Source organism: Odocoileus virginianus, chromosome 34 (genome assembly GCF_023699985.2).
Source record: "Odocoileus virginianus isolate 20LAN1187 ecotype Illinois chromosome 34, Ovbor_1.2, whole genome shotgun sequence".
Classification (NCBI taxonomy): domain Eukaryota; kingdom Metazoa; phylum Chordata; class Mammalia; order Artiodactyla; family Cervidae; genus Odocoileus; species Odocoileus virginianus.
Genome location: NC_069707.1, coordinates 8,254,945 through 8,268,506, shown reverse-complemented (window position 1 = coordinate 8,268,506; position 13,562 = coordinate 8,254,945). Strand labels below are relative to the sequence as shown.

Here is a 13,562-nt window from a genome sequence, read left to right as displayed (position 1 = left end):
TTGGACCACAAAGAAGGCTGAGCGCTAAAGAATTGATACTTTCAAACTGTACCACTGGAGAAGATTCTTGAGAGTCCCTTGGACAGCAAGGAGATCAAACCAGTCCACCTTAAAGGAAATCAACCGTGAATATTCCTTAGAAGGACTGATGCTGAAGCTCCAATACTTTGGCCACCTGATGAGAAGAGCTGACTCATTGGAAAAGACCCTGATGCTGGGAAAGATTGAGAGCAGGAGGAGAAGGGGACAACAGAGGATGAGATGGTTGGATGGTGTCACTGACTCAGTGGACATGAATATGAGCAAACTCTGGGAGGACAGAGGAACCTGGTGTGCTGCAGTCCATGGGGTTGCAAAGAGTTGGAAGCAACTTAGCAACAACAACAACAATTCTTTCTTCACTCTTAATAGCTTTACATTAATAGCCACATGTTCCCCTAATTTCTCAGCCACTGTGTAGCTAGGCAAGTCCTTGAGATCAGTTTTGCCAAAAAAAGGTGTGAGTGGAAGTCCTGTATTACTTATCTGAATGACCAAACCTACATGTCATAAATCACAACATCATAATCAGAACTTCCACCTGTACAAATATACTCGAGAGAAGGGAAAACAGGCATCCACAAAGCCTTCTTGCAAAAGATGTCCATAGAAGTATCTTTCATGAAAGCCAAAATGTGCAAAGAACCCAGAGAGAGGGGGCTGCCCTGGTCTGCCCCTTCGCAAGGAAAGCACCAACCTCAGGAAACACCAAGTCCTCCGGGAGGAGGGGGGATGAGGAGGCTGCACCTCCTCACACGGACCATCGGGCGGAGCTGGCCTGAGCATCCTCACCTGTGGCACAGCAGGTGCAGGGGGCTTCTCACTAGTCGCCCCCACCGCCCCACCACCCCCTCTGTGCAGTCAGGCCGGGTCTCCGAGTCCCTGCCTAGGCTCTGCCCACAATGCTGCCTCCAGTCATCTCCTGCCCATCTGGTACAGTCAAGAGCCTTGATTTCTGGGCTCAGTTTAGCGACTCAGATGCTGAACTGAAGTTGACACGCGGCCCCTTTCGGGTGTGGCAATTCAACAACCCGTAAGCAGCCCTTTGGTTTTATTTCTGCAAAATACTGATCCACTGATCCCCAGGATTTTCTCAACGATACCCAGCTGCGCGTGTGTGAATGAGTCTTGTTTTGCACTTTATTGAGAAAGGCCACGGATTTCTGCCACATTGCTGTCGTTGTCCAGTCACTAAGTCATGTCTGACTCTTTGCAACCCATGGTCTGTGGCACACCAGGCTTCTCTGTTCTTCACCATCTCCATCTCAAACTCAACTCACTCCACTCTTCTTGTCTGGAAAACCCAATGACAGAGGAGAAGGCGACAGTCCTGAATGGTTGCAAAGAGTTGGACACAACTAAGTACACACATACACATGTCCATTGAGTTGGTGATGCTATCCAACCATCTGCTGATGACCCCTTCTGTGAATTTTCCAGTTTGTTGTGATCCACACAGTTAAAGGTTTTAGCCACATTTCAGCTTAAATTGGAGAGGGGGGCTTCTATTCCAACCTATTGTGCTTTATAGACATCTCACACCCTCTGTTGGGGGTTTCCCAGACAGTGCTAGTGGAAAAGAACCCACCTGCCAATGCAGGAGATGTGGGTTCGATCCCTGTGTCGGGAAGGTCCCCTGGAGGAGGAAATGGCAACCCACTCCAATATTCTTCCCTGGAGAATCCCATGGACAGAGGAGTCTGGCGGGCTACAGTCCATGAAGTCAAAAAGAGTAGGACATGACTGAAGCGACAGCATGCACACCCTCTGTTGCCTCCCACTGTGTAGGCACTGAGGAATTTCTGGCAGGGAAAAGGGGATCTGCCCATTCCCGGAGTTCAGGCGGCTAGTGCAGGAGCAGAGGGGGCCGTGTGTCTTCCTGGTGTCCGGGGACCAGGCCTTCCCGGCCTAGGCTCAGCATTAAGTGCTGTGGTTCTTTCCAGGTGTGTCATGAGATCTCACTGCAGGTCGAAATCTAAATATTGGACCCACCCTCTGATAATCAAATGCAAAAACTCATTCCAAGGTCAAACAGAAAGTTCATGGTCATCAACCACGCTGATAAGAGTGATGGGGGTAAGGGATGGCTTCTAGCCTTGGGTGAACTGGGACGATGAGGAGTTCACATGTGTGTGAACAAAGGGAGGCAGATGGCAAAATCGAGGTGAATGGTCCCCAGGAAGATATGCTGGTGGGCTGGGCCACCTCTCCCTAGAGTACCACGTGGCAGGTACGTGAAGAACCGTCCGACTGGACTGGAACAAGGACAAAGGAAGTTTCTTCTAGCCAGCCCGGTGTTGGGAGTGAAGAGGACCTCTCTTCTCTGAGGTACCTGTTCTGTGTCCCAGCTATGCCTAAACGCCACCCCTGTAGAGTCATTCCCGTCCAAAAGGTTTTCTGCCCCCCCGATAAAAGATAACATTACAAGACACTCGTACTCATTTAAACCTCCAGGCTGTGATTTATTCTTTTTGTAAAAGCAGGTTTTCCTAAGAGGGGAAAGGGGGGTGAATCTGAAGATGCTGAAACCTGCTCTGAAAACCAAGAAGGTCCGACTTCATATCTCTGTCTGCTCTATCCAGCTCTGGGGGTCAGGCAAGGGCTTTTTGGAAGATTCCCTAAAATCTTGTCATTCTTTCCCTGCTGCCCTTTCCGGAAAGGCAAAGTAGTGGCAGAGGGAAACCCGGCTTTGTTAGGGAAGCTGTGAGCAGGAGAAACATGCTCGCTGGGGCTGGTGGGACCTACAGAGGCCAGTGGGAACCTCTTGTAGCATCCTGGGCACTGTCTGGGCCAGGCACATTCCACACTGCCCACTCTCCATGCCGCTGTGGAGCCAGCCACTGCCCCCAGTAGGCGGGTCGCCTTCTGAGTCCTCAGCCAGAGGGGGGGGTCACGATCTTTGTTTCTTTTGCACCGCTGCCCTGAAGCGTGGGCTGAGCTCCCTGGCTCCAGACATGGTGGTTCTGTGGCTTCCAGCAGGTTCTGCAGGAGCAGGGGTTGGTGCTGCACACGGGCTGGGGGGCTGGCGGGGCCCGGGGAGCCTGCCTGGAGGTGGCCTCACACCAGTGTTCCCCCTCAGCCTCTCTCCACCTGGCTTCACGACAATTGATCCTGCTGGGATCCCCTGAGGTAGCAGAGGGCCCCAAATACCCTGTAACTCGGGCCCTGAGTTGGCAGGCAGGAGGAAGTGAAGAGCAGGAGAGAGGGATGTCTGAACCCAGGAGGTCTGGGCTGGAGAGCTGCCGCCTGCCCTGTGAGCTGAGCCAAGCTGCTGAGCATTCTGTACAGAGCCTCAGTCTCCTCATCTGTAAAGTGGGCATGCCCCGGGTTCTCTCCTGCTTTTCCTTACCCCTCCATCAGGAATAGGATATTCATTTAAGTCAGTTCTCTAAGCCTCATTTCTGTGAAATGAAATATTTTATTTTCTTATGAAAGGAAATGAAAATATGAGACAGCAGGTAGGAGATCTGGGAGGTGGAGGCAGGTGTAAAGCGTTATTATTCCCTCAAAACATTCCTACGACTTTGTTCTTTATATTTTAAAAGTTTATTTACTGACTTATTTTTTGCTGTGCCACCACACAGCTTGTGGGACCTTGGTTCCCCAAACAGGGACTGAACTTGGGCCATGGTAGCGAAAGCCTGGAATCCTAACCGCGAGGCCACCAGGGAACTGTCACTACTCCATGCTTCAAAGTGTTCTTGTCTCAGAACAGCATCAAATAAAGCCTGTTATCTAAGCCCTTCATCAGATCCTCTGAGAAGCTGATGACCTGAGTGCCTTGAACCTGGTTTAGCTGCGTCCCCATCAGATAGCAAGTCCCCAAGACAGAGACGGTATCCTATTATTCTGTTTTCTTTCCCGAGTCTTGCAGCCCAGAGTCAGGTGTGTATAAGTGCAAGAAAATGTTGGTGTGTGAGCTGATGGTGAGCTGTAAGTCCCCGGTGGGCAGGGCACACCTGCTCCCCTCCCTGTCTTCCCAGCACAAGGCTGACAGCAGTGTGGGGGCCAACAATGTGACGTCTAATGAGTTGACTCACCAAACGCTAAATGCATAAAGCCAACCACAAGTGAGAAAAACATCAATACATACCAATAGTGTGGAATTGATCTGGACCCAGGCAATGTACCATACCTACAGAAGACAACTGCAGTGGCTTTCATGTGTATATTTCGACTACAGAGTTGGAGGAGATGGGTTTTTTCTCTGTTTATGGTGCAGATTAACGAACCATCCATTCGTTCTCGCACACTTGCAAGACACCTGGCCCTTCTCCAGTCGTTCCAGCTGCGGTGCTCCATGCAAGATCCTGCCTTGACTACTGGCAGGGCACACATGAGGCATGTCCTGTCTTCAGGGAGCTTATGACAGGCAGCACTGGGGACAGTGTCTGACTGCATGGAAACGCAAATGGGAGATGCTTAGCAGAGGAGGAGTTTGTAGAATTAGAACTGTCAGAGCAGGCTTCCTGGAGGAGGTGGCTTATGAGCTGGACCTAGAAAGTAGGATTATAGCAGGTCAGGGGAAGAATTGATGCTTTCCAGCTATGGTGCTGGAGAAGACTCTTGAGAGTCCCTTGGACTGCAAGATCAAACCAGTCAGTCCTAATGGATGTTAACCCTGAATATTCATTGGAAAGACTGATGCTGAAGCTCCAATACTCTGGCCACATGCTGTGAAGAACTGACTCACTGGAAAAGATCCTGATGATGGGAAAGACTGAAGGCCAAAGGAAAAAGGGGTTAGCAGAGGATGAGATGATTGGATGGCATCACCGACTCAATGGACATGAACCTGGGAAAACTCTGGCGGGAGATCCTGAAGGACAGGAGAACCTGGCATGCTGCAGTCCATGGGGTTGCAAAGAGTCAGACAGGACTTAGCTACTGAAAGATAAAAAATGGGCACGCGGGACTTAGGAGTGGGCAGCGATGCTCAGGGCCAGGGCACAGATGAACAGCCTGTCTGGAGGAGGAAACGGGGGGAACGAGAGGACAGGAAAGAGATTTCATTCACATGGCCCGTGGTATCCCACGTTCAGGAGGTGACCACACGAGCGAGGCTGGATGGAGACACTTTAGCTAATCCTGGAAGAAATCATGATCTTAAAACCAGTATATGTGTCCCCAGCTTCAGACCCAGCTTCTTCCTCGCGAGTCCCTGGGCCCACACCTCAGCACCACTGCCCTTTCTAAACAGGTGGTGGGTGGAGATGGAGGCGCAGTGGGACTTGCCAAACGCCCTTGTGGTGACCTTTAAAATCCGAGGTTTTCTTGATGCTTCTAAACACACCTCTGCCCGCCGCCCCCAGGCGGAATTCTCTATTGCAGGGTTCTAGCTGCCAGCAGCAGCAGCAGCAGCTGGACGGTCAATGATCACAGCCCTGGAGGCTGGGCGCCTCCTTCTGGTCAGAGTTGGTAACTGCGTCACCTAAAGGGTCATTTTTCAGACTTCTCTAGGCAGAGTCAGGTGGAAATTACCCTTGGGGTGAGTAACAGTTAATAGTTACTGAAGACTTCTTGCAGGTCAGGCACCTTCCCAGTGGGTTGTGTAGATGGTCTTATTTGTTTTCCTCCTAGCAACTCTCGGAGGTTGGTAGTTATTATTCCCATCTTTACCAAAAGGACATCAAAACACCGAGAATTCAGAATGTGCCCGAGTTTACATAACCAGCAATCAACCAAGGTATGCCTTCTGATATGAACTGACTCTTAACAACAGAATGCAGGACTTACAGTTCTTATTTTTACAGATTTGTAGCATGGTGATACTTGTTATTTAAGGACATACTATGAAAACCCCATTGTTTTGAACGGTACAAATTGTTCAACTCGAAAAACTTTAAATATCTACTATCTGCAAGGCCCCAGCAATGATACATCATGAAGGACAATGTTACAATAACAAACTCACAGTGTGGTAACAAGACATGTATTCAAATAGTCACAAGACAGAGAGAACGTTCTAGAAGAATGCTGTGAATGCTATGGGAACACAGGGAGGAAACGTGATTTCTGGCATGGAGCTGGGGCTGGTGGGAGCAGATCTGATAGAACCTGCTGGAAGGGTGACCTTTGATCTGGGCTGGTGTTGGGGCAGATGATGCAGATGGTGGCAGGCGTGGGTGGGGAGAGGCATGTGCTGGTAGGGGGAGAAGTTCTAGCAAAGGCGGTGGGGCAGGAAATCGGAGGGTGTCCAGGAGTCAGTGGGTGAGTGAGAAAGGAGGTAAGAATGGAAAGTAAGGATGGCCAGATCACTGAGGGGTTAAGGATTCAAATTATCTCATACACATGGAAAGTTCTGGATCAGGAGAGCGATGGAAGCAAGAAATATGTCAGTGCAACAAAATCGTGAGCAAGGCCAGCTTCAGGGAGAGGCAGAAGGCACCTAAACGTCTGTAACACTGGCAAAGACCCTCAAAGGGCGCTTTAAAGAAACCATCCCCTGACGTGCTGACCCTCACACCCTTAGCCCTCTTCTGTTCTTGCGGCTGGCCTAATGATAAAATAGATACAAGACAGTTTAACAGGAGAAAATAAAAACCCATTTTAATTCATGTGCATGGAGATCCCACAGAAATGAGAGCAGGTTTAGTTTTTATACTTTTTAGACCAAGAAACAATGCATTTGTGAGGAGTTGGCAGCACAAAGAAACAGGTTTGGGTCTCTGTCTTGCACCATCCATTTCTTAAGTAACTTTAATTCAAAATAACTGATATGTCATTGAGGCATATTTTGGGGCTGCCAGCCCTGATTCCCAACTCCAGCATGCAGAATGGTTCATGTCGATGTCCACCCCTGCCTGACATGGACTGTGGTCAAAATAGCTCAGGAACCTCGCACTGCACTGTTTATCAACACTTTTATGTATATATCCTAGTTTATCTACACAACTGAGAGGCACATGTGTTTTCAAAGGCATTTAACATACAAAACAACAATAACAGTAAAGACAAAACAAAACAACTGCCTGAAATTTGGAGAGGTCATTTGCTTTGCCTGAGGTCCCACAGCTGTAAGCGGTGGGATGGCTGTGGGCAGTCACCAACATACTATGATTTAATAGGTTCTTCTAAATTTCCCATTTTAAATACTACATTCCATCATCCTATGATCCAGCAGCTCTGCCCTTAGGTATCTACCCAAGAGAAATGAAAATCTACGTCCACACAAAAACTTGTACATGAATGTACACAGAAGCATTATTCCCCATCACCAAAAAATGGGAACAACCTAACGTCTATCAACCAATGAGTGGATAAACAATACGTGGTCTATTCCTACAATGAAATAGTATTCAGCCATAAAAAGGAACAAAATACTGATGATAGCTACAACATGCATGGAAAACATACTAAGAGAAAGAAGCCAGTCACAAAAGGCCATGTATTATATGATTCCATTTATAGGAAGTGGCTGTAAAGTGAAGTCCGCTTAGTCATGTCCAACTCCGTGCGACCCCATAGACGGCAGCCCACCAGGCTCCCCGGCCCTGGGATTCTCCAGGCAAGAACACTAGAGTGGGGTGCCATTGCCTTCTCCGATAGAAGTGTCTAGAACAGACAAACCTCTAGAGGCAGGAAGTAGATTAATGGTTGCCAGGAGGTGGGAAGAATGGGATGGTGGTTTCCTGCTAATGTCTGAGGATTCTTATTTGGGTGATGGAAATGTTCTGGAGTTAGTGGCGATGGCTGAACAACCAAGTATGTGAATGATAACGCAATTAAAATACTTGTTTTAAAACGATGTCCCAAATTCAATTCTTTATTCTCTTCGCTACATAGCCTGTATTTCTACCCATCAGAGAAGCTCCTCTTTAAAAAAGCAAACACTTTACCAAAGCCTTCACAGTCAATTGTGCCTTAGATTCTTCTAACCTCCCACAAGGCTCAACACTGAGGGCACGGCTGTTTGGAAAAGGAGTCAGGGCACAGAGAAGGGACTCTGCTGTGGGAGGTGTGGATTTGGCTGAATGGGGAAGCTCGAGGCGGGCTGGTGCCTGGGAGGCTGGGGTCGGGTCTGTGAGGTGGGGCGCAGGACCCTTACTGCAGGACCCACGGGGGCCACTCCAGAGGACACTGGCTGAGACGTTTTGAGCTGCCTCTGTTTTTCCTCTGCTGAGTCACAAAGTGATTTACAATAGACAGGGAACTAAGATACGCCTCATCATGCCTGCTAAGTCGCTTCCGTCGTGTCCGACTCTTTTTGACCCTATGGATCGTAGCCTGCCAGGCCCCTCTGTCCGTGGGGTTCTCCAGGCAAGAATACCGGAGTGGGTTGCTGCGCCCTCCTCCAGGGGATCTTTTGTTATTTACCATTAAAAGAGGACCAGGATCGTAAATGGGTTCATATCCAGCTCTCCGCGGACTAGCCATGACCTTTGGCAAGTTACTTCACCTCCATGCCTCTCTCATTTGTAAAATGGCAATAATGATAATTATTATTGAATTATGAAATGATTCATATGTAAATGTAAAATGAAATAATGATAACTATCCCCACAGCATTATTATGGGTATTGGATTCGTTCCCCCGCCCCCCGCCCCGCCCCGCTGCACCTGAGTCACATCTTGGGCTTCCCAGGTGGCGCTAGTGATAAAGAACCTACCAGGGCAGGAGACACGAGATGCAGGTTCCATCCCTGACTCAGGAAGATCCCTTGGAGGAGGGCACGGCTCCCCACTCCAGTACTCTTGCCTGGAAAATCCCATGGAGGGAGGGGCCTGGTGGGCTGCAGTCCATGGGGTCGCTAAGAGTCCGACACGACTGAGCGACTTCACTTTCCCCTTTCACTTTCATGCATAGGAGAAGGAATGGCAACCCACTCCAGTGTTCTTGCCTGGAGAACCCCAGGGACGGGGGAGCCTGGTGGGCTGCCGTCTATGGGGTCGCACAGAGTCGGACACGACGGAAGCGACTTAGCAGCAGCAGCAGCTCCCATGTTTGTCTGTTAGGAAGAGCCGGGAGCATGTTTGTTACAAGTTAGTAAAAGGACTGTTACACTTTGAATATTATCTTAATTCTGTGCCCCACTGGAAATAAAGTTTCCAAATGGGCAAAAATTCTGTAATTTTAAATACATCTGAAGGAAATGGGTTGCCCGGGTGGAGGGTACAGAGATGAGATTTTGCTGAGCAAGGCTGCCATTCTCACACAGCCTGTTTCTATGAAGTTACAGTTTGGGCGTGAGAACCAGGCTGACCCTTAGATCTGAGCAGATAATTCAGAATCCATGAATACGGGCCAGCTCCCTCAAGAAGAGGTGGAAGTGAGGGTGGTTTAGCAGCTCAGCAGGCCTTCAGGCCCAGATGCACCACAACCTTTGTAGGATTGTAAATGTGTAGGGGCATGTCTTGGGCTTTCCAGGTGGTTCAGTGGTAAAGAATCCGCCTGCCAATGCAGGAGACCCGGGTTTGATCCCTGGGCCGGGAAGATCCTCTGGAGAAGGAAATGGCAATCCACTCCAGTACTCTTGCCTGGGAATTCCCATGGACAGAGGAGCCTGGTGGGCTACAGTCTGTGGGCTTGCAAAGAACCAGGCACATCTGAGAGACTGAACAACAAACGGCATGTCCCACACCCACGAGGGTCCTGCCGACTGAAGTCCACCCTACCAGGAATCCCAGGGCTCTCTGTGTTTGGAGAATGGGCAAGGAGAAGGGAGCAGAGACGTTCCTGCAGGTCACCCAGCAACACCTCCCTGGTGGCGCATGGCTCTGCTATGAAATCAGTTAGGATCACAAGTTAGAAAGCCTTTGATGAAACATGGCTTCTTTTCTAAGACACAGCCCGAGGGCTCTTCCCTTTCCGGATCTGCAGAGCGATCCATCTGAAGCACCACAGGCTGACTCTGAGTTCCCACCAGCCACGCTTGGATGTCAGACAACCCGCCCAGCAACAGAGCTCATTGCCATCTCAGGCCTTCACTCCTACGGAAGTGATGTTTCAGCGGCTGTGATGTGTGCTAACAGGAAGTCAGGTCCTGGCAGGACCACCAGCATGCCTCTGTAGGTGATCATCACTGACAACATGGAATCTGGGGTCCTGGGCTGGGCGGCAGGCCATCAACGGTCGGAGGAGGTGAGGGAGGTGCTGGACCTGGGTGAACCCAGAGGACTACACACTCAAGCTCCCAGGAGCCAGTTCCCAGAGTCCAGGCAACGGGGCGGCTGCGAGAAGCAGAGACAGATGGCCGAGGTCAGCCCCTCTTTGGTGGAATGTTGGCTGATGAAGCTGGAAATGGGATCCAGGACCAGGCGCAGCCCTAGACCCAGCACTAGGAGGGTGGCCTTCGCTTGTGGTGAAGCCTAATGGGTGTGTAACAGCCTGATCCAAAGTGGTTGGCCACAACCAGCAAGGGCACCAGGCGGCACTGGGAAGGCAGCTCACGCTCCCTGGGAGGGCCCCAGCCCCTCGGGTGATGACAGAGCGCCAGACCTTTTCCTTGGTGGCTTCCACTGGCTTTCCCTGTGGCCATCGTGGCCTTTGTTTTTAATAACGGCTACACACAGTGGAAAGAAACTAGGTAACAAAGAGAAAAGCCAGAGTTGATCATTACAGAGAAACAGCAGAAGGGGCAAGGCTCCCTCCTCTACCCCATGCCAGCCCCCAGGCAGTGGAGAATGGAGGGTGGGGGGTGAGGGCAGGGCTGGGTACACGAGGTGCTGCTGCAGGTTGGGGATCTGAATGAGCTCTTTCAAATCAAACAGGCTTCCATGTGTCCCTGGCATCCCCCTGTCTTTTCTTCCAGAATCTGATACTGTTGCAATTTTGAGGTCATTATCCTCAGCAACAGAACACCACCGTTTAGAGATAAAGAAGGAAAATCAAAAATTTAGCTCGCTTTTGCTTCCACTCAAATATTGGGACCACAGCGTCCAGAAGGTTCTTAAAAGAAGCCTGTCTGAACTAATGCTCCTGAAATTATAGGTCCTAGATTACTTTTGCATTATGATTTAAAAAGTTGAACTCTAACCAGTCTTTCTTTTCTTGCAAATGAGAAGTTTTGTTATTAACTAATATTCAATTTATCAACCTTTTCCCCCCAAAAGGTTTGTGCATGTACAGTGGCCCATTTCCCACATCCACTCCTCCTCACCTGACAGCAAGCCCTGCTGATTTCTGCCTCCAGAAGGCCCCACAAAGTGCCCCACCTTCTGGGCTCCCACCCAGACCTTTTCTTGCCCCTTCTCGTTTTCCTTGCCCCTCTTCTGGCAGGAACATCAAGACCAGGAGGTGTTCCTGCCATTGATCTCCACCCCCTCCAACTCCCACTCTCTATTGTTGCCAGATTGTTACTTAAAAAAAAATTTTTTTTTTTTGATGTGGACTATGTTTAAAGGCTGTATTGAATGTTTTTATAATATCTTTTCTGTTTCCTATTTTGGTTTTTTGGCAGAGAGAGGCAGGTAGAATCTTAGATCCTGGACCAGGGATTGAACTCACACTCCTTGCATTGGAAGGTGAAGTCCTGACTACTGGCCGGCAGAGAAATCCCTCAGGTGGTCACTTAAACCACAGACCTGATCACGTCACGTTCCTGCAGGAGAGCCGTGAGTCCTCACCGGGAGCACAGGCCCTGCATCCCAACAGCACATCCTGGACACACCTTCCATCCGTCTGTGGCTGGATGCTCCCTTGCCTGCAAGTCCTGTTTCTGCCTGGCAAACTCCTATGCTTCCTGCAAGACCTGGCCCAAGGCATCTCTTCTAGAAGCTCCCCTGTCTCCCCAGGGGAAAGCCTCCTCTCTGTACTCCCCTGACACCTGTGACCTCACTGCACCGTCCAGGGTCTGTGCTGGGCTTCTCCACCAGCCGTGGGCTCCTCCGTTTCGTCAGCCCAGGGTCCTCCACATGCCTGCATTTGATCTACGCTTGTCACCGGCACGAGTGTCTATCTGGAGAGGGCAGTTGCTAAGTGCAGTTACAAAGAAGAAACAACCCCTAAAGCTTCGTTTCCAAGAACACTGGCCAGCTGAGATGGAAGATTCCCGGTGGGTCTACTTCAGACGGAGTCACGCTCTTGCTGTCCCAAGAGGTGACACAAACCCTCCGCCCTGTCTCTTGTGGGGTGGTTGAGTTTCTCCCTAACGACTTCTGCCCTGAATCTGGGCCAAGGTCAAGTGCTCCTGCAGCCCCTTTAAATTTGGCTGAGGAGGTCTAAATTTAAACCTCTTGTCTCTTCTCCTTCCCTTTGCTCCAAGATATACCATTTCATGTGAACACTACAGAGTCATCTTTAAGAAAGAAATCCACTCCTTAAATAAACAGATGTTTCATTTCACTTAACAAGTGTTAAATTGATCTAGCATCAACAAGCAACTGTTGATTTCAATTTAACGTCATTCGTAAACGAATTAACAAATCACAATAATTTAACATCATGCCTACTGCCTGGGCTGGTGCTCTGTACGCAGAATTATGACTGTTCTTGACTGTAAGCTAAATTCAGAGATTTGTGTTCCTGAAAATGTGAAGACTTGCTTTTTCTCTTCTATGCTAAATGTTTCTTTTAAAGTGAATTTAAAAAATCACTTTGAGAGCTCTTTATCACAATATCTAGTGCGACTTACCCCCAGTACTTCGAGGAAGAACTAAAAACAATAAACAGGAAAGGGCAGAAGACCCCAACAACAGAAGGAGGAGAGGTGTAGATTTAGGGGTTAGGATATGCAGTGCCAACCCTGAGCCTCAACAAATGGCCCCCTCCTCCCCCTAGAGTTCTGGTTTGAGATTTCTAAATAAGTATCTCTTTAAAAAATAAAATAAGAAATATATGCTCATTGTGGAAAAACAGAAAATATGGGTAATAAGTAAACAGCAAAAATGCACAATTGACAAAAATTCTTACATCTAAGCTAACCAGGGTAACATTCCAGTAGAGATTATTTCAGACTTTCATATGAACATATTCTAGATAGCTACATAAACCAATATTGGGTCAACCAATATATACTGTTCTAAATAATGACCTTTAAGTTGGAGTCTATTTTTAGTCCCCTTTGGCGGGGAGAAGACTTGCTATATTCACTCCCCTTAGTATCTGAGTACCCAGTGGACCTTCAGGCTTAAGCCTCCCTACTCACCATGCTTTTTGCAGCGGGGACCCCATCACGGCTTTTCTCTGGGGGTGCTCTCGGAGCCTGGGGACCAGGCATGCTGGGGCAGCTCCAGGACAGCCAGGAGCGGAGCTCAGGGTCTCACGACCACACTGGACCTGAGCAGCCCGGACCCACGCTGGCCATTCCGGGCGGCGGTGCGGTCAGAAGCGCTGTTCCCAGCCGAGGGCTCCGGCGCTTCACGCCTGCGCCCGCCCTCTATCTCGGGGACTCGCTCTATCTGCCAACTGGCTAGAAAGTTGCGAGTTCTCTCTCCTTCCTCCTCTCTCTCTTGTCTCTTTCACCTTGCACTTGGTCTGACCTGCCGAATTCTAAAGAGCTTCATGCCACCAGGGTCTGTTTTCAGCAAATGTGACTTGTAGGGTTATCCTTGCACAAAACGGGTCGCCCAGCACCTCTTATTGC

General features: G+C 49.4%; 1 protein-coding gene across 2 annotated transcripts in view; it reads right to left on the bottom strand.

The window, feature by feature from the left end:
• LOC139033022 (rho GTPase-activating protein 20) overlaps positions 1-13,313 on the bottom strand; it is a 51,557-nt gene extending 38,244 nt beyond the window's left edge. For both annotated transcript variants that reach the window (XM_070461540.1, XM_070461542.1), the window contains exon 1: positions 13,125-13,313. In XM_070461540.1, the coding sequence (XP_070317641.1) occupies positions 13,125-13,196 (72 nt within the window). In that variant the 5' untranslated portion in view covers positions 13,197-13,313. The remainder of the gene's footprint in view (positions 1-13,124) is intronic.
• Positions 13,314-13,562: the final 249 nt, after the last annotated feature.